Source organism: Hypanus sabinus, chromosome 9 (genome assembly GCF_030144855.1).
Source record: "Hypanus sabinus isolate sHypSab1 chromosome 9, sHypSab1.hap1, whole genome shotgun sequence".
In the NCBI taxonomy this organism is placed as follows: domain Eukaryota; kingdom Metazoa; phylum Chordata; class Chondrichthyes; order Myliobatiformes; family Dasyatidae; genus Hypanus; species Hypanus sabinus.
Genome location: NC_082714.1, coordinates 9365154 through 9384502, shown reverse-complemented (window position 1 = coordinate 9384502; position 19349 = coordinate 9365154). Strand labels below are relative to the sequence as shown.

Below are 19349 nucleotides of genomic sequence, written 5' to 3'. Positions count from 1 at the left end.
TGTGTCAGGGTCGGGGGGGTGGTGGTGTGTCAGGGTCGGGGGGGGTGGTGTGTCAGGGTCGGGGGGGGTGGTGTGTCAGGGTCAGGGGGGTGGTGGTGTGTCAGGGTCGGGGGGGGGTGGTGTGTCAGGGTCGGGGGGTGGTGTGTCAGGGTCGGGGGGGAGTGGTGTGTCAGGGTCGGGGGGCTGGTGATGTGTCAGGGTCGGGGGGGTGGTGTGTCAGGGTCGGGAGGGTGGTGTGTCAGGGTCGGGGGGGTGGTGTGTCAGGGTCGGGGGTGGTGGTGCGTCAGGGTCGGGGGGGTGGTGCGTCAGGGTCGGGGGGGTGGTGTGTCAGGGTCGGGGGGCTGGTGGTGTGTCAGGGTCGGGGGGGGTGGTGTGTCAGGGTCGGGGAGGGTGGTGTGTCAGGGTCGGGGGGGGTGGTGTGTCAGGGTCGGGGGGTGGTGTGTCAGGGTCGGGGGGGGTGTTGTGTCAGGGTCGGGGGGGGTGGTGGTGTGTCAGGGTCGGGGGTGGTGGTGTGTCAGGGTCGGGGGGGGTGGTGTGTCAGGGTCGGGGGGGTGGTGGTGTGTCAGGGTCGGGGGTGGTGGTGGTGTGTCAGGGTCGGGGGTGGTGGTGTGTCAGGGTCGGGGGGGGGTGGTGTGTCAGGGTCGGGGAGGTGGTGTGTCAGGGTCGGGGGGGTGGTGGTGTGTCAGGGTCGGGGGGGGTGGTGTGTCAGGGTCGGGGGGGTGGTGTGTCAGGGTCGGGGGGGGTGTTGTGTCAGGGTCGGGGGGGGTGGTGGTGTGTCAGGGTCGGGGGTGGTTGTGTGTCAGGGTCGGGGTGGTGGTGTGTCAGGGTCGGGGGGGGGTGGTGTGTCAGGGTCGGGGGGGGTGGTGTGTCAGGGTCGGGGGGGGTGGTGTGTCAGGGTCGGGGGGGTGGTGGTGTGTCAGGGTCGGGGAGGGTGGTGTGTCAGGGTCGGGGGTGGTGGTGTGTCAGGGTCGGGGGGGGTGGTGTGTCAGGGTCGGGGGGGGTGGTGTGTCAGGGTCGGGGGGGTGGTGGTGTGTCAGGGTCGGGAGGGGTGGTGGTGTGTCAGGGTCGGGGGGGTGGTGGTGTGTCAGGGTCGGGGGGGTGGTGGTGTGTCAGGGTCGGGGGGGTGGTGGTGTGTCAGGGTCGGGGGGGGTGGTGTGTCAGGGTCGGGGGGGTGGTGGTGTGTCAGGGTCGGGGGGGTGGTGGTGTGTCAGGGTCGGGGGGGGTGGTGTGTCAGGGTCGGGGGGGTGGTGTGTCAGGGTCGGGGGGGGTGGTGTGTCAGGGTCGGGGGGGTGGTGTGTCAGGGTCGGGGGGTTGTGGTGGTGTGTCAGGGTCGGGGGGTGGTGGTGGTGTGTCAGGGTCGGGGGGTGGTGTGTCAGGGTCGGGGGGGTGGTGGTGTGTCAGGGTCGGGGGGGTGCTGGTGTGTCAGGGTCGGGGGGGTGGTGGTGTGTCAGGGATGGGGGGGTGGTGGTGTGTCAGGGTCGGGGGGGGTGGTGTGTCAGGGTCGGGGGGTGGTGGTGTGTCAGGGTCGGGGGGGGTGGTGTGTCAGGGTCGGGGGGGTGGTGTGTCAGGGTCGGGGGGGTGGTGGTGTGTCAGGGTCGGGGGGGTGGTGGTGTGTCAGGGTCGGGGGGGTGGTGTGTCAGGGTCGGGGGGGTGGTGTGTCAGGGTCGGGGGGGTGGTGGTGTGTCAGGGTCGGGGGGTGGTGTGTCAGGGTCGGGGGGTGGTGAGTCAGGGTCGGGGGGGAGTGGTGTGTCAGGGTCGGGGGGCTGGTGGTGTGTCAGGGTCGGGGGGGGTGGTGTGTCAGGGTCGGGGAGGGTGGTGTGTCAGGGTCGGGGGGGTGGTGTGTCAGGGTCGGGAGTGGTGGTGTGTCAGGGTCGGGGGGGTGGTGTGTCAGGGTCGGGGGGGTGGTGGTGTGTCAGGGTTGGGGGTGGTGGTGCGTCAGGGTCGGGGGGTGGTGTGTCAGGGTCGGGGGGGTGGTGTGTCAGGGTCGGGGGGCTGGTGGTGTGTCAGGGTCGGGGGGGGGTGGTGTGTCAGGGTCGGGGAGGGTGGTGTGTCAGGGTCGGGGGGGGTGGTGTGTCAGGGTCGGGGGGGTGGTGGTGTGTCAGGGTCGGGGGGGTGTTGTGTGTCAGGGTCGGGGGGGGTGGTGTGTCAGGGTCGGGGGGGTGGTGTGTCAGGGTCGGGGGGGTGGTGGTGTGTCAGGGTCGGGGGGGGTGGTGTGTCAGGGTCGGGGGGGGTGGTGGTGTGTCAGGGTCGGGGGTGGTGGTGGTGTGTCAGGGTCGGGGGTGGTGGTGTGTCAGGGTCGGGGGGGTGGTGTGTCAGGGTCGGGGAGGGTGGTGTGTCAGGGTCGGGGGGGGTGGTGTGTCAGGGTCGGGGGGGTGGTGTGTCAGGGTCGGGGGGGGTGTTGTGTCAGGGTCGGGGGGGGTGGTGGTGTGTCAGGGTCGGGGGTGGTGGTGTGTCAGGGTCGGGGGGGTGGTGTGTCAGGGTCGGGGGGGGGTGGTGGTGTGTCAGGGTCGGGGGGGTGGTGTGTCAGGGTCGGGGGGGGTGGTGGTGGTGTGTCAGGGTCGGGGGTGGTGGTGTGTCAGGGTCGGGGGGGGTGGTGTGTCAGGGTCGGGGGGGTGGTGGTGTGTCAGGGTCGGGGGGGTGTTGTGTGTCAGGGTCGGGGGGGTGGTGTGTCAGGGTCGGGGGGGAGTGTTGTGTCAGGGTCGGGGGGGGTGGTGGTGTGTCAGGGTCGGGGGTGGTGGTGTGTCAGGGTCGGGGGGGGTGGTGTGTCAGGGTCGGGGGTGGTGGTGTGTCAGGGTCGGGGGGGGTGGTGTGTCAGGGTCGGGGGGGTGGTGGTGTGTCAGGGTCGGGGGTAGTGGTGTGTCAGGGTCGGGGGGGTGGTGTGTCAGGGTCGGGGGGGTGGTGTGTCAGGGATGGGGGGTGGTGTGTCAGGGTCGGGGTGGTGGTGGTGTGTCAGGGTCGGGGGTGGTGGTGGTGTGTCAGGGTCGGGGGGGGTGGTGTGTCAGGGTCGGGGGGGTGTTGTGTGTCAGGGTCGGGGGGGTGGTGTGTCAGGGTCGGGGGGGGTGTTGTGTCAGGGTCGGGGGTGGTGGTGTGTCAGGGTCGGGGGGGTGGTGGTGTGTCAGGGTCGGGGGTAGTGGTGTGTCAGGGTCGGGGGGGTGGTGTGTCAGGGTCGGGGGGGTGGTGGTGTGTCAGGGTCGGGGGTAGTGGTGTGTCAGGGTCGGGGGGGTGGTGTGTCAGGGTCGGGGGGGTGGTGTGTCAGGGATGGGGGGTGGTGTGTCAGGGTCGGGGTGGTGGTGGTGTGTCAGGGTCGGGGGTGGTGGTGGTGTGTCAGGGTCGGGGGGGGTGGTGTGTCAGGGTCGGGGGGGTGTTGTGTGTCAGGGTCGGGGGGGTGGTGTGTCAGGGTCGGGGGGGGTGTTGTGTCAGGGTCGGGGGTGGTGGTGTGTCAGGGTCGGGGGGGGGTGGTGTGTCAGGGTCGGGGGTGGTGGTGTGTCAGGGTCGGGGGGGGGTGGTGTGTCAGGGTCGGGGTGGTGGTGGTGTGTCAGGGTCGGGGGTGGTGGTGGTGTGTCAGGGTCGGGGGTGGTGGTGTGTCAGGGTCGGGGGGTGGTGTGTCAGGGTCGGGGGGGGTGGTGTGTCAGGGTCGGGGGGTGGTGTGTCAGGGTCGGGGGGGTGGTGTGTCAGGGTCGGGGGGTGGTGTGTCAGGGTCGGGGGGGTGGTGTGTCAGGGTCGGGGGTGGTGGTGTGTCAGGGTCGGGGGGTGGTGTGTCAGGGTCGGGGGGATGGTGGTGTGTCAGGGTCGGGGGTGGTGGTGTGTCAGGGTCGGGGGGGGGGTGGTGTGTCAGGGTCGGGGGGTGGTGGTGTGTCAGGGTCGGGGGGGGGTGGTGTGTCAGGGTCGGGTGGTGGTGGTGTGTCAGGGTCGGGGGGGGTGGTGTGTCAGGGTCGGGGGGGTGTTGTGTGTCAGGGTCGGGGGGGTGGTGTGTCAGGGTCGGGGGGGGGTGTTGTGTCAGGGTCGGGGGTGGTGGTGTGTCAGGGTCGGGGGGGGTGGTGTGTCAGGGTCGGGGGGTGGTGGTGTGTCAGGGTCGGGGGGGGGTGGTGTGTCAGGGTCGGGGGGGTGGTGGTGTGTCAGGGTCGGGGGGGTGTTGTGTGTCAGGGTCGGGGGGGTGGTGGTGTGTCAGGGTCGGGTGGGAGTGGTGTGTCAGGGTCGGGGGGGGTGGTGTGTCAGGGTCGGGGGAGTGGTGTGTCAGGGTCGGGGGTGGTGGTGGTGTGTCAGGGTCGGGGGGTGGTGTGTCAGGGTCGGGGGGGTGGTGGTGTGTCAGGTTTGGGGGGGTGGTGGTGTGTCAGGGTCGGGGGTGGTGTGTCAGGGTCGGGGGGGGTGGTGTGTCAGGGTCGGGGGGGTGGTGGTGTGTCAGGGTCGGGGGTGGTGTGTCAGGGTCGGGGGGTGGTGTGTCAGGGTCGGGGGGGGTGGTGTGTCAGGGTCGGGGGGGTGGTGGTGTGTCAGGGTCGGGGGGTGGTGTGTCAGGGTCGGGGGGGGTGGTGTGTCAGGGTCGGGGGGGTGGTGGTGTGTCAGGGTCGGGGGTGGTGTGTCAGGGTCGGGGGGGTGGTGGTGTGTCAGGGTCGGGGGTGGTGTGTCAGGGTCGGGGGGGTGGTGTGTCAGGGATGGGGGGTGGTGTGTCAGGGTCGGGGGGTGGTGTTGTGTCAGGGTCGGGGGTGGTGGTGGTGTGTCAGGGTTGGGGGTAGTGGTGTGTCAGGGTCGGGGGGGTGGTGTGTCAGGGTCGGGGGTGGTGGTGTGTCAGGGTCGGGGGGTGGTGTGTCAGGGTCGGGGGGGGGTGGTGTGTCAGGGTCGGGGGGGTGGTGGTGTGTCAGGGTCGGGGGTGGTGTGTCAGGGTCGGGGGGGGTGGTGTGTCAGGGTCGGGGGGGTGGTGGTGTGTCAGGGTCGGGGGTGGTGGTGTGTCAGGGTCGGGGGGGGTGGTGTGTCAGGGTCGGGGGGGTGGTGTGTCAGGGTCGGGGGGGTGGTGGTGTGTCAGGGTCGGGGGGGTGGTGTGTCAGGGTCGGGGGGGGGTGGTGTGTCAGGGTCGGGGGGGTGGTGGTGTGTCAGGGTCGGGGGGGGTGGTGTGTCAGGGTCGGGGGGGAGTGTTGTGTCAGGGTCGGGGGGGGTGGTGTGTCAGGGTCGGGGGTGGTGGTATGTCAGGGTCGGGGGGGAGTGGTGTGTCAGGGTCGGAGGGCTGGTGGTGTGTCAGGGTCGGAGGGCTGGTGGTGTGTCAGGGTCGGGGGGGGTGGTGTGTCAGGGTCGGGGAGGGTGGTGTGTCAGGGTCGGGGGGTTGGTGTGTCAGGGTCGGGAGTGGTGGTGTGTCAGGGTCGGGGGGGTGGTGTGTCAGGGTCGGGGGGGTGGTGGTGTGTCAGGGTCGGGGGGTGGTGGTGTGTCAGGGTCGGGGGGGGTGGTGTGTCAGGGTCGGGGGGGTGGTGTGTCAGGGTCGGGGGGGTGGTGGTGTGTCAGGGTCGGGGGGGTGGTGTGTCAGGGTCGGGGGGGGGGTGGTGTGTCAGGGTCGGGGGGGTGGTGGTGTGTCAGGGTCGGGGGGGGTGGTGTGTCAGGGTCGGGGGGTGGTGTGTCAGGGTCGGGGGGGAGTGGTGTGTCAGGGTCGGAGGGCTGGTGGTGTGTCAGGGTCGGGGGGGGTGGTGTGTCAGGGTCGGGGAGGGTGGTGTGTCAGGGTCGGGGGGGTGGTGTGTCAGGGTCGGGAGTGGTGGTGTGTCAGGGTCGGGGGGGTGGTGTGTCAGGGTCGGGGGGGTGGTGGTGTGTCAGGGTTGGGGGTGGTGGTGCGTCAGGGTCGGGGGGGTGGTGTGTCAGGGTCGGGGGGGTGGTGTGTCAGGGTCGGGGGGCTGGTGGTGTGTCAGGGTCGGGGGGGGTGGTGTGTCAGGGTCGGGGAGGGTGGTGTGTCAGGGTCGGGGGGGGTGGTGTGTCAGGGTCGGGGGGGTGGTGTGTCAGGGTCGGGGGGGGGTGTTGTGTCAGGGTCGGGGGGGGTGGTGGTGTGTCAGGGTCGGGGGTGGTGGTGTGTCAGGGTCGGGGGGGGTGGTGTGTCAGGGTCGGGGGGGGTGGTGTGTCAGGGTCGGGGGGGGTGGTGGTGTGTCAGGGTCGGGGGGGTGGTGTGTCAGGGTCGGGGGGTGTGGTGGTGTGTCAGGGTCGGGGGTGGTGGTGGTGTGTCAGGGTCGGGGGTGGTGGTGTGTCAGGGTCGGGGGGGGTGGTGTGTCAGGGTCGGGGGGGGTGGTGTGTCAGGGTCGGGGGGGGTGTTGTGTCAGGGTCGGGGGGGGGTGGTGGTGTGTCAGGGTCGGGGGTGGTGGTGTGTCAGGGTCGGGGGGGTGGTGTGTCAGGGTCGGGGGGGGTGGTGGTGTGTCAGGGTCGGGGGGGTGGTGTGTCAGGGTCGGGGGGGGGTGGTGGTGGTGTGTCAGGGTCGGGGGTGGTGGTGGTGTGTCAGGGTCGGGGGGGGTGGTGTGTCAGGGTCGGGGGGGGTGGTGTGTCAGGGTCGGGGGGGGTGGTGTGTCAGGGTCGGGAGGGGTGGTGGTGTGTCAGGGTCGGGGGGGGTGGTGTGTCAGGGTCGGGGGGGGTGGTGGTGTGTCAGGGTCGGGGGGGTGTTGTGTGTCAGGGTCGGGGGGGGGTGGTGTGTCAGGGTCGGGGGGGAGTGTTGTGTCAGGGTCGGGAGGGGTGGTGGTGTGTCAGGGTCGGGGGTGGTGGTGTGTCAGGGTCGGGGGGGGTGGTGTGTCAGGGTCGGGGGGGGTGGTGTGTCAGGGTCGGGGGGGTGGTGGTGTGTCAGGGTCGGGGGGGGTGGTGTGTCAGGGTCGGGGGGGTGGTGGTGTGTCAGGGTCGGGGGGGTGTTGTGTGTCAGGGTCGGGGGGGGTGGTGTGTCAGGGTCGGGGGGGAGTGTTGTGTCAGGGTCGGGAGGGGTGGTGGTGTGTCAGGGTCGGGGGTGGTGGTGTGTCAGGGTCGGGGGTGGTGGTGTGTCAGGGTCGGGGGGGGTGGTGTGTCAGGGTCGGGGGGGTGGTGGTGTGTCAGGGTCGGGGGTAGTGGTGTGTCAGGGTCGGGGGGGTGGTGTGTCAGGGATGGGGGGTGGTGTGTCAGGGTCGGGGTGGTGGTGGTGTGTCAGGGTCGGGGGTGGTGTGTCAGGGTCGGGTGGGTGGTGGTGTGTCAGGGTCGGGGGTGGTGTGTCAGGGTCGGGGGGGTGGTGTGTCAGGGATGGGGGGTGGTGTGTCAGGGTCGGGGGGTGGTGTTGTGTCAGGGTCGGGGGTGGTGGTGGTGTGTCAGGGTTGGGGGTAGTGGTGTGTCAGGGTCGGGGGGGTGGTGTGTCAGGGTCGGGGGTGGTGGTGTGTCAGGGATGGGGGGTGGTGTGTCAGGGTCGGGGGGGAGTGGTGTGTCAGGGTCGGAGGGCTGGTGGTGTGTCAGGGTCGGAGGGCTGGTGGTGTGTCAGGGTCGGGGGTGGTGTGTCAGGGTCGGGGTGGTGGTGTGTCAGGGTCGGGGGTGGTGGTGGTGTGTCAGGGTCGGGGGGGGTGGTGTGTCAGGGTCGGGGGGGTGGTGTGTCAGGGTCGGGGGGGTGGTGGTGTGTCAGGGTCGGGGGGGTGGTGTGTCAGGGTCGGGGGGGGGGTGGTGTGTCAGGGTCGGGGGGGTGGTGGTGTGTCAGGGTCGGGGGGGGGTGGTGTGTCAGGGTCGGGGGGTGGTGTGTCAGGGTCGGGGGGGAGTGGTGTGTCAGGGTCGGAGGGCTGGTGGTGTGTCAGGGTCGGAGGGCTGGTGGTGTGTCAGGGTCGGGGGGGGTGGTGTGTCAGGGTCGGGGAGGGTGGTGTGTCAGGGTCGGGGGGTTGGTGTGTCAGGGTCGGGAGTGGTGGTGTGTCAGGGTCGGGGGGGTGGTGTGTCAGGGTCGGGGGGGTGGTGGTGTGTCAGGGTCGGGGGGTGGTGGTGTGTCAGGGTCGGGGGGGGTGGTGTGTCAGGGTCGGGGGGGTGGTGTGTCAGGGTCGGGGGGGTGGTGGTGTGTCAGGGTCGGGGGGGTGGTGTGTCAGGGTCGGGGGGGGGGTGGTGTGTCAGGGTCGGGGGGGTGGTGGTGTGTCAGGGTCGGGGGGGGTGGTGTGTCAGGGTCGGGGGGTGGTGTGTCAGGGTCGGGGGGGAGTGGTGTGTCAGGGTCGGAGGGCTGGTGGTGTGTCAGGGTCGGGGGGGGTGGTGTGTCAGGGTCGGGGAGGGTGGTGTGTCAGGGTCGGGGGGGTGGTGTGTCAGGGTCGGGAGTGGTGGTGTGTCAGGGTCGGGGGGGTGGTGTGTCAGGGTCGGGGGGGTGGTGGTGTGTCAGGGTTGGGGGTGGTGGTGCGTCAGGGTCGGGGGGGTGGTGTGTCAGGGTCGGGGGGGTGGTGTGTCAGGGTCGGGGGGCTGGTGGTGTGTCAGGGTCGGGGGGGGTGGTGTGTCAGGGTCGGGGAGGGTGGTGTGTCAGGGTCGGGGGGGGTGGTGTGTCAGGGTCGGGGGGGTGGTGTGTCAGGGTCGGGGGGGGGTGTTGTGTCAGGGTCGGGGGGGGTGGTGGTGTGTCAGGGTCGGGGGGGTGGTGTGTCAGGGTCGGGGGGGAGTGGTGTGTCAGGGTCGGGGGGCTGGTGGTGTGTCAGGGTCGGGGGTGGTGGTGTGTCAGGGTCGGGGGGGGTGGTGTGTCAGGGTCGGGGGGGGTGGTGTGTCAGGGTCGGGGGGGGTGGTGGTGTGTCAGGGTCGGGGGGGTGGTGTGTCAGGGTCGGGGGGTGTGGTGGTGTGTCAGGGTCGGGGGTGGTGGTGGTGTGTCAGGGTCGGGGGTGGTGGTGTGTCAGGGTCGGGGGGGGTGGTGTGTCAGGGTCGGGGGGGGTGGTGTGTCAGGGTCGGGGGGGGTGTTGTGTCAGGGTCGGGGGGGGTGGTGGTGTGTCAGGGTCGGGGGTGGTGGTGTGTCAGGGTCGGGGGGGTGGTGTGTCAGGGTCGGGGGGGGTGGTGGTGTGTCAGGGTCGGGGGGGTGGTGTGTCAGGGTCGGGGGGGGGGTGGTGGTGGTGTGTCAGGGTCGGGGGTGGTGGTGGTGTGTCAGGGTCGGGGGTGGTGGTGTGTCAGGGTCGGGGGGGGTGGTGTGTCAGGGTCGGGGGGGGTGGTGGTGTGTCAGGGTCGGGGGGGTGTTGTGTGTCAGGGTCGGGGGGGGTGGTGTGTCAGGGTCGGGGGGGAGTGTTGTGTCAGGGTCGGGAGGGGTGGTGGTGTGTCAGGGTCGGGGGTGGTGGTGTGTCAGGGTCGGGGGGGGTGGTGTGTCAGGGTCGGGGGTGGTGGTGTGTCAGGGTCGGGGGGGGTGGTGTGTCAGGGTCGGGGGGGTGGTGGTGTGTCAGGGTCGGGGGTAGTGGTGTGTCAGGGTCGGGGGGGTGGTGTGTCAGGGATGGGGGGTGGTGTGTCAGGGTCGGGGTGGTGGTGGTGTGTCAGGGTCGGGGGTGGTGGTGGTGTGTCAGGGTCGGGGGGGGTGGTGTGTCAGGGTCGGGGGGGTGTTGTGTGTCAGGGTCGGGGGGGTGGTGTGTCAGGGTCGGGGGGGGTGTTGTGTCAGGGTCGGGGGTGGTGGTGTGTCAGGGTCGGGGGGGGTGGTGTGTCAGGGTCGGGGGTGGTGGTGTGTCAGGGTCGGGGGGGGTGGTGTGTCAGGGTCGGGGGGGTGGTGGTGTGTCAGGGTTGGGGGTAGTGGTGTGTCAGGGTCGGGGGGGTGGTGTGTCAGGGTCGGGGGGGTGGTGTGTCAGGGATGGGGGGTGGTGTGTCAGGGTCGGGGTGGTGGTGGTGTGTCAGGGTCGGGGGTGGTGGTGGTGTGTCAGGGTCGGGGGGGGTGGTGTGTCAGGGTCGGGGGGGTGTTGTGTGTCAGGGTCGGGGGGGTGGTGTGTCAGGGTCGGGGGGGGTGTTGTGTCAGGGTCGGGGGTGGTGGTGTGTCAGGGTCGGGGGCGGGTGGTGTGTCAGGGTCGGGGGTGGTGGTGTGTCAGGGTCGGGGGGGGGTGGTGTGTCAGGGTCGGGGGGTGGTGTGTCAGGGTCGGGGGGTGGTGTGTCAGGGTCGGGGGGGGTGGTGTGTCAGGGTCGGGGGGGTGGTGGTGTGTCAGGGTCGGGGGTGGTGTGTCAGGGTCGGGGGGGTGGTGGTGTGTCAGGATCGGGGGTGGTGTGTCAGGGTCGGGGGGTGGTGTGTCAGGGTTGGGGGGGTGGTGTGTCAGGGTCGGGGGGGTGGTGGTGTGTCAGGGTCGGGGGTGGTGTGTCAGGGTCGGGGGGGTGGTGTGTCAGGGATGGGGGGTGGTGTGTCAGGGTCGGGGGTGGTGGTGGTGTGTCAGGGTCGGGGGGGTGGTGTGTCAGGGTCGGGGGGGTGGTGTGTCAGGGTCGGTGGTGGTGGTGTGTCAGGGATGGGGGGGTGGTGGTGTGTCAGGGTCGGGGGTGGTGGTGTGTCAGGGTCGGGGGGGGTGGTGTGTCAGGGTCGTGGGGGGTGGTGTGTCAGGGTCGGGGATGGTGGTGTGTCAGGGATGGGGGGTGGTGGTGTGTCAGGGTCGGGTGTGGTGGTGTGTCAGGGTCGGGGGGGGTGGTGTGTCAGGGTCGTGGGGGGTGGTGTGTCAGGGTCGGGGATGGTGGTGTGTCAGGGATGGGGGGTGGTGGTGTGTCAGGGTCGGGTGTGGTGGTGTGTCAGGGTCGGGGGGGGTGGTGTGTCAGGGTCGGGGGTGGTGGTGGTGTGTCAGGGTCGGGGGGGTGGTGTGTCAGGGTCGGGGGGGTGGTGTGTCAGGGTCGGGGGTGGTGGTGTGTCAGGGTCGGGGGGGGTGGTGTGTCAGGGTCGGGGGGTGGTGGTGTGTCAGGGTCGGGGGTGGTGGTGGTGTGTCAGGGTCGGGGGGGTGGTGTGTCAGGGTCGGGGGGGGTGGTGTGTCAGGGTCGGGGGGGGTGGTGTGTCAGGGTCGGGGGGTGGTGGTGTGTCAGGGATGGGGGGGTGGTGGTGTGTCAGGGTCGGGGGTGGTGGTGTGTCAGGGTCGTGGGGGGTGGTGTGTCAGGGTCGGGGATGGTGGTGTGTCAGGGATGGGGGGTGGTGGTGTGTCAGGGTCGGGGGGGGTGGTGGTGTGTCAGGGTCGGGGGTGGTGGTGTGTCAGGGTCGGGGGGGTGGTGTGTCAGGGTCGGGGGTGGTGGTGTGTCAGGGTCGGGGGTGGTGGTGTGTCAGTGTTGGGGGGGGTGGTGTGTCAGGGATGGGGGGTGGTGGTGTGTCAGGGATGGGGGGTGGTGGTGTGTCAGGGTCGGGGGGGGTGGTGTGTCAGGGTCGGGGGTGGTGGTGTGTCAGGGTCGGGGGTGGTGGTGTGTCAGGGTCGGGGGGGTGGTGTGTCAGGGTCGGGGGGGGTGGTGTGTCAGGGTCGGGGGGGTGGTGGTGTGTCAGGGTCGGGGGGGTGGTGTGTCAGGGTCGGGGGGTGGTGAGTCAGGGTCGGGGGGGAGTGGTGTGTCAGGGTCGGGGGGCTGGTGGTGTGTCAGGGTCGGGGGGGGTGGTGTGTCAGGGTCGGGTGCTCCAGTGGAGTGCCAGAGGTGGTGTGGTGCAGCATGCACGTTGGATTGGGTGCTGCTCTCTGGTGTGTCAGGGTCGGGGGGGGTGGTGTGTCAGGGTCGGGGGGGGTGGTGTGTCAGGGTCGGGGGGGGGTGGTGTGTGCTCGGTATATTATGCTCAACTGCAGACTACCGCAACATTCATGGATTGAGGGACTTGGACTATTTTTTGTGTGACTGTGTTTGACTGCTGTCTTACATGTGCTATGTGTGCCTTGTGCAGTGTGTGACTGTTGGTACTGTGTTTTACACCTTGGTCCCGGAGTAATGCTGTTTCATTTGTACTGTATTCATGAGTATTCATGTATGGTTGAACGACAATTAAACTTGAACTTGATATGCATCTGTTGACCAGTACATTTGGTGGACAAATAGAAAACACTGAAATGTACTCACTTCATTGGTTTGAAGAGAGCCTGTCCGTAGTTTTGGAATGTCATGATAAGTTTCAGCTGCGTGCCTCCGGATTTCATGGCTGTAAGGGGCAAAAAAAAGTGAGAGTTAACTAAAATGCATGAAGAGTAAACTGATATTCAGCAAGCTGAGGATGGAAGAAAGTGAATTGCAATTCCATAGAGCAATCCACAACCCTTCCAGAACTTTCTTAGATCCGATAGAGTATAGAATCACTAATGGAATGGAAAAGTGGTAGATATGGCACAGTCCATCACAGGTAAAGCCCTCCCCCAAACTGAGCACATCTACATGAAACAGCATCCACCATCATGGTCTCCCACCACCCAGGCTATGTTCTCTTCTCCCTGCTGACATCAGGAAGGAGGTACAGAAACCTTAGGACCCACACCACAAGATTCTTAACTCGAAATATCTCACACAAAATGCTGGAGGAACTCAGCAGGCCAGGCAGCGTCTATGGAAAAGGGCACACTCAACATTTCGGCCCGTTGATTGAACTCTTTTCCATGGATGCTGCCTGACCTGCTGAGTTCCTCCAGAATTTTGTGTGTTTTATTTGGATTTCCGGCATCTGCAGATTTTCTAGTGTTCATTGAATTGAACTGACTTTTATTACTTACATCCTTCACATACATGGAGTAAAAATCTTTACATTACGTTTCTGTCTACTGTAAATGAGCAATGTGCAATTTATAGTAATTTGTAATAAATAGTATGTACAACAGGACAGTCAATGTAGCATAGAAATACAATTGTATCAGTGTGAATTAATCAGACTGATGGCCTGGTGGAAGAAGCTGTTCTGGAGCCTGTTGGTCCTGGCTTTTATACTGTGGTACTGTTTCCTGGATGGTAGCAGCCGGAACAGTTTGTGGTTGGGGTGACTCAGGTCCCCAATGATCCTCCGGGCCCTTTTTATGCACCTGTCTCTGTAAATGTCCTGAATAGTGGAAAGTTCACATCTACAGATGCGCTGGGCTGTCTGCATCTCTCCCTGCAGAGTCCTGCGGTTGAGGGAAGTACAGTCCCCATACCAGGCAGTGATGCAGCCAGTCAGGATGCTCTCAATTGTGCCCCTGTAGACCCGAAATATCAATTGTTCATTCATTTCCACAGATGCTGCCTGACCTGCTGAGTTCTTCCAGCATTTTGTGGGCATTGATTTTGCTTCTTGTGTTTACCAGGTTCAGGAACAGTTATTTAACTACAACCATTAGGCTACTAAAACAGTGTGAATAACTTAATTCACTTCAACACTGAACTGATTCAACAACCGACAGACTCACTTTCAAAGACTCTACAAATCAAGATCACAGTACTATTGTTTATTATTTGCAAAATTTGTCTTCTTTTGCACATTGATTGTTTGCCAGTCTTTATGTATAGTTTTTCATAAAATTTATTTTTTTATTTTTCTGGTGAAAAATACATACTTTGATATTAAATTTACTGACACACTAATGCAGAATCTTTTGTTTGTTGTTATTGTGGAAACGTAGGTAAATTTAATCAGTTTCTTATCACGTGCACTGAAGTACGATGAAAATCCACTGTCTTACACACCATCCATTACATCAGCCCATTGAGGTAATATAAGGGAAAATAGTAACAATGCAGGATAAGGGGCTACAGGTACAGAGAAAGTGCAGTGTAGACAGACAATGTAGATAAGGTCGAGATGTGGGAAATGCAGGCCCCAAACTCTACATAGCAAGATCTATCAAAAAACAGCAAACTTAACTGATCCTCAATCTCAGCCCTGATATCAACAAGGAGCTTTCTTTTTGAAGAAATATTGATATGGGATAACTATTAGCCAAGGGACTGGGGATCCAACATAAAATTATACCATGGGACGATACAACCATAAAGCATAGGAACAGAATTAGGCCATTCAGCCCATCAAATCTGCTCCACCATTCTATAATGGCTGATTTATTATTTCTCTCAATCCTATTCTCCTGCCTTCTCTACTTTTAATGCCCTATTAAAGACCATATCAACCTTTGCTTTAAATATACCCAAAGATTTGGCCAATACAGTTGTCTATGGCAGTGAATCCACAGATTTGCCACACTCAGGTTAAAGAAATTCCTCCTCAGCTCTGTTTTGAAGGAATGTCCTCCTCTCCACATCCACTCTATCGAGGCCTTTCACCATTTGATAGGTTTCAATGAGGTCACCACTCATTCACTGGAATTCGGAAGAATGAGCAGTGACCTCATTGAATTCTATCGAATGGTGAAAGGCCTTGATAGAGTGGATGTGGAGAGGATGTTTCCTATGGTGGGAGAATCTAAGACAAGAGGACACAGCCTCAGAATATAGGGACATCCTTTAGAATAGAGGTTAGGAGGAATTTCTTTAGCCAGAGGGTGATGAATCTGTGGAATTCTTTGTCACAGGCAGCTGTGGAGGCCAAGACTTTAGGTATATTCAAGGCAGAGGTTGATAGATTCTTGATTGGTCAAGGAATGAAGGGAGATGGGGAAGGCAGGAGATTGGGGCTGAGAGGAAAATTGAGTCAGCCATCATGAAATGGCAGAGCAGACTCAATGAGCCAAATGGCCTAATTCTACTCCTATATCTTATGGTCTTAGCTGAGTCTGTGTCGTCTGGGTGTAGACTCACCAATTACAGGAACTATCCTCTCCACATCCACACTATCTAGGCCTTTCAGTATTTGATAAATTTCAATAAGATCCCCTCTCATTCTTCTAAACTCTATCAAGAAAAGGTCCAGAACTTCTGGACCCTCTCCAGTGTCAGCATATCTTTTCTTAGATAAGGGGCCCCAAACTGCTTACAATACTCCAAATGCAGTTTGACCAATGCATCAGAAAGCCTGAGCATTACATCCTTGTTCATGTTAAGATTAAAAAGATAGATTTTCATATTTAGAGCAGGCTGACTCTGGCATTTTGCCAATGTATATAATCTCTTATCTTCACTCAGTAATGATGGGGAAGATGGAGATCGGCTGGTGGGCTTTATAAATATTACAGCAGGCTTTTCTCCCCTTCGTATGCAGCATATGATATTAGCAGCTGACCTTAGGGGAGAGAAAAGCAATCTGTGCTCTGTTCTCCGGAGATGAAAATGTCATCTTTAATTAACTGGAGACAAGTTGGATATCCCTGGAAGAATCAGTGAAGCAAACCAGGCAACTGAGCACAGGGCCTCCTGATCTGATGTCGCATCAGACGATTTCTTGTTGTTGTTGTTCCTTCTCGTGCATGGGGCAGCATTTTTGTCAAAAATCATTTGACCGTTTTTTTAATGAGGCTGAATTGCAAGCACTACACAGCACAGATAGAAAGCATGCAAGGAGCCAGCCAGATTCGAACTCGGGACCATTTGGCTCAAAGTCCAGTGCTGATACCACTGCACCATCAGCCAGCAATGGATGATTTATAAAATGTACAAGTGGTGTTGGTCCATGGTGCTAACTCTTTTCTTTTGAACAGAACCCTGTTCTCTCCTGCATCAGTGTTTACTTTGATTTTAGGCATCAGTGTATGTGTGGAGACATCCTGTTGTCCACACTACTAATGGACTCACTTTCAAAGAAACTGCAACATGTTCACAGTTTTATTAATTTACTCATTTATTAATTACTTAGTTTTTAAATTTGCAGATTGTCTTCTTTCTTTCTTGTCAGTCTTTGTATGTAGATTTTTGTTGATTCTATGTATTTCTTTGTTCTACTATGAATGCCTGCAAGAAAATGAATCTCAGGTAGGATATGGTCTTTGATATGTACTTTGATAATAATTTTACTTTGAATATTTATTGTATTATCTCAATGCACTGTGTAATGATCTGATCAGTATAAACAGGACATGTTTTTCACTGTATATTGGTGACAATACCAATACCCCTGAAGTTAGAACGCAGGGGGCAACGCCTTTACCAGCTGTAGCAACTGCGCAGCCCAAGATAATATAGATTAGAAGACAAGATGGCTTCCTCTTTTGCTTCCGCAGTGGGCAGTGTGGGTTGGCAGATGGAACATGATGCAGAGGAAGTGCAGAGGTTGGCTGATCAGTCCAGATGTCAAAGGTTATGGAGAGAAGGCAGGAGAATGGAGTTGAGAGGGTTAATCAATCAGCCATAGTTGAAGGTGGAACAGACTCAATGGCCGAACTCTGCTCACCTTATTTGTCACACGCACATCGAAACATACAGTGAAATGTGTCATTCGTGTCAGCGACCAACGCACTCGGGGTGAGTTGTGGGGGGCAGCCCACGTAGGTTTTTATACTTCTGTTACCAGCTTGTGACCTTTGACACCAACCTGGATGTCATTGAAGTGTGTAAGGAACCCGAGCCACCGTGAGGTTACGGGGAGAATGTATAAACTCCTTACGGGCTTGGGTGGTGGGGTGGAGATAAGTCCCTACCAAAAGAGGTGTAAGTCACACCTTCCCTCCGCTAGCCTGCAGGTAACTCTTGGGCAAGGTGTAGCACCTGCTTAACATCCCCCACCAGGTCCTGTGAAGCCATGGGAGTAGGTGGTGGATGGTCGTATGAGCAGCTGGTGCATTTGACAAGTGCAGGTTATGAAAATACTGATGCCAGGCAGACAATCTCTGAAGAGTGTTAATAATGGCTGTGGTCACCCGTCTTGTAAAGTCACTGCCCAGAAGAAGGCAATGGCAAACTACTTCTGTGGAAAAATTTGCCAAGAACATCATGGTCATGGAAAGACCATGACTGTCCATGTCATATGACATGGCACATGACGATGATGTCATATGACACGGCACATAATGATGATGACAGGTAGCAGCGGAATTGAACCCCAATCTTACAGCTGGCGCTTCTGTGCAGACCTTGTTTTCAGTTTTTTGGAGTTCAATAAATGAGTTGTTATAGTTTTTTCTTAAACATAAAATGCCTACAGTGCAAACTCCACAAAGACAGCATCTGAACCCAGGACTCTAAATCCAGTGATACAGCAGCTCTGCTAAAACATTCACAGATATCAACCATACTCTGTATAAAAAAAGACCTCATCCCACAGATCCTCTTTAAAACTCCTCCCTCTCATACTACAACTCTGCCTTCTTGTTTTTGATATGCCTAGCATGGGAGAGATTGTGACTACTCTATTCATGTCTCTCACAATTTTATACACAATCCTGTGCAAAAGTCTTAGGCACATATATTCTGCTAAGGGCCTGAGCTTTTGCACTGTATCAGCTATTCTGGGGCAGCTTGCTTACCTTTGGTCCCTACCGGACACGCAGCTCTCACCTGTGGTTCCAAGTAGCTGTCTGCACACGATCGTGGCCACTCCCCGGTATACTGCTCCGACAGGCGGACTTAAACCAGGTGAGGGTAGCCAGCAGGCCTCATACCCCTGTGAGATAGGGACATGCCTGTGAAGTCAGCTCCACCCAGACTGGGCGGATGAGACCTACGGCGAGGTCCTACGGCCAGGAACACAGTACTGCAACGCTCCGTGTATGCAGAGCATGACAAGGCTCAGAAGATGTCATGGCCGTCCACCGCCACCAGGGAAGACCCCAGTTTGTGACTCTTGTTCGTACCACTGGACCTGGAATTCTGAGATCGAGAGAGTGGAACTGCCCCAGTGCAACAGCTTTTCCACTTTAAAAACTCTCCCACACAGGTCTCCTGTATTGTCAGACATGACAGACAGCCGCTGTAGAAATGTTATATATTGCACTGTACTGCTGCTGCAAAAGAACCCCAAATTTCATGTCATACATGAGTGATGATAAACCCGATTCTGATACGGGTCTCTATTGTGGACTGAGAGTGGGAAGGGGGCAGGGTGAGGGGTAACCATGGTTGGGAAAAGGGGAAGGGAACGGGAATGACCAGAGACACAATCTATAATGATCAATAAACCAATTGTCTGGAATGAAATGACCTTGCCTGGTGTCTCAGGGCTGGGTGTGTCTGCACCCCCACCCCCTCACTCCTGGCACTCCTTCTCTGCCATCTCCCATGGTGCTCCACCATTGCCATTCCCAACATCCTTTGCTCCCGCCAGATTTACAAACTCGCTCTCCGCTCCACATTGACAAATACAGCACTGTGCAAAAGTCTTAGGCAGTCTAGCTACAGTGCCTAAGACTTTTGCAACCGTCCTGATGGGTGAGACCAGATGAGGGGGAATTTGGGTGGGCAGGAAAGGAGAGAAAAAGTAAGCAGCCCTTTTGTCAATGATCCATTATTCTCTCCTACCTTCTCCCTTTTTCAATTCCTCTTCTGATTTTCCTCTCAGTCATTCTCCTCACCTGTCCATCACTTTCCTCTCGTTCCCTTCTTCATTCCTTTTCTTCTATGGTCCACTGTCTTTTCATATTAGGTTCCTTGTTCGTCAGCCCTTGAGTTAGTAGTTCAAGAAGGTGGAATCCATCATCAAGGAGGCTCATCATCCAGGACAAACCCTCTTCTCACTTCTACCATTAGGGAGGAGGTACAGGAGCCTGAAGGCACAAACTCAGTGTTGTTCTTCCCTTCCACCATCAGATTTCTGAACAGTCAATGGACCAACGAACACTATCTCATTATTCGTGTTTTTGCACTATGTATTTAATTTTGTGACTTGTAAGTTTGAGGCTGTACTGCATTGCACTACTACTGCATAATAATACATTTCCTGTCATGTGTCAGTGATAATAAGCATGATTATGATTCTGAGATGGCCGTTGCTTTTTACTTTACTCTACGTGATAGCTATCTACTTAAATGCTGCCTGGGTTTAGTTGTGGGACCATCTGCTCCTTTTGGCATTCCTACCTGGCAGGGCATGCAACCAAGCAAGCCAAGGGAAGTTATATTCGGGAAGTAAAGCATAAATGGAATTTTGGCTGACTGGCAGGAGACAAAAAGTGAGAATAAAGGAGGCCTTTTCTTGTTGGCTGCCAGTGACTAGTGGTGTTCTGCAGGTGTCGGTAATTGAGATCGCTTCCTTTTGCATCTCCTGTCAATGGTTTGGATGACGGAATTGATGGCTTTGTGGCCAAGTTTGCAGACGATACAAAGATGGGCGGAGGGACAGCTGTAGTTGAGGAAACAGAAAATGTGCAAAGAAATGGAAGGTGGAATATAATGCAGGGTAGTGTATGGTCATGCTCTTTGGTAGAAGGAATAAGGACATTGACTATGTTCTAAAAGGAGAGAAAATTTAAAAATTACAGGTGGACGGGGAGGGGAGTCCTTCTGCAAGATTCCCTAAAGGGAAACTTAAAGTTGCAGGTTCGGTCAGTGGTGAGGAAGGCAAATGTAATGTTAGCATTCATTCCAAGAGGACTAGAATATAAGAGCAAGGATGTGATGTGGAGGCTTTATAAGGCACTAGTTAGACTGCACTTGGAGTACTGAGAGCAGTTCGCACACACAAAAGTTCTGGAGGAACT

The 19349-nt window shown here is 60.0% G+C and overlaps 1 protein-coding gene across 1 annotated transcript in view; it reads right to left on the bottom strand.

Moving 5' to 3' along the window:
* fam20cb (FAM20C golgi associated secretory pathway kinase b) overlaps positions 1-19349 on the bottom strand; it is a 128919-nt gene that overhangs the window by 74402 nt on the left and 35168 nt on the right. Inside the window, exon 3 of the mRNA XM_059979024.1 lies at positions 11932-12010. Coding sequence (XP_059835007.1) covers positions 11932-12010 — 79 coding nt within the window. The remainder of the gene's footprint in view (positions 1-11931; positions 12011-19349) is intronic.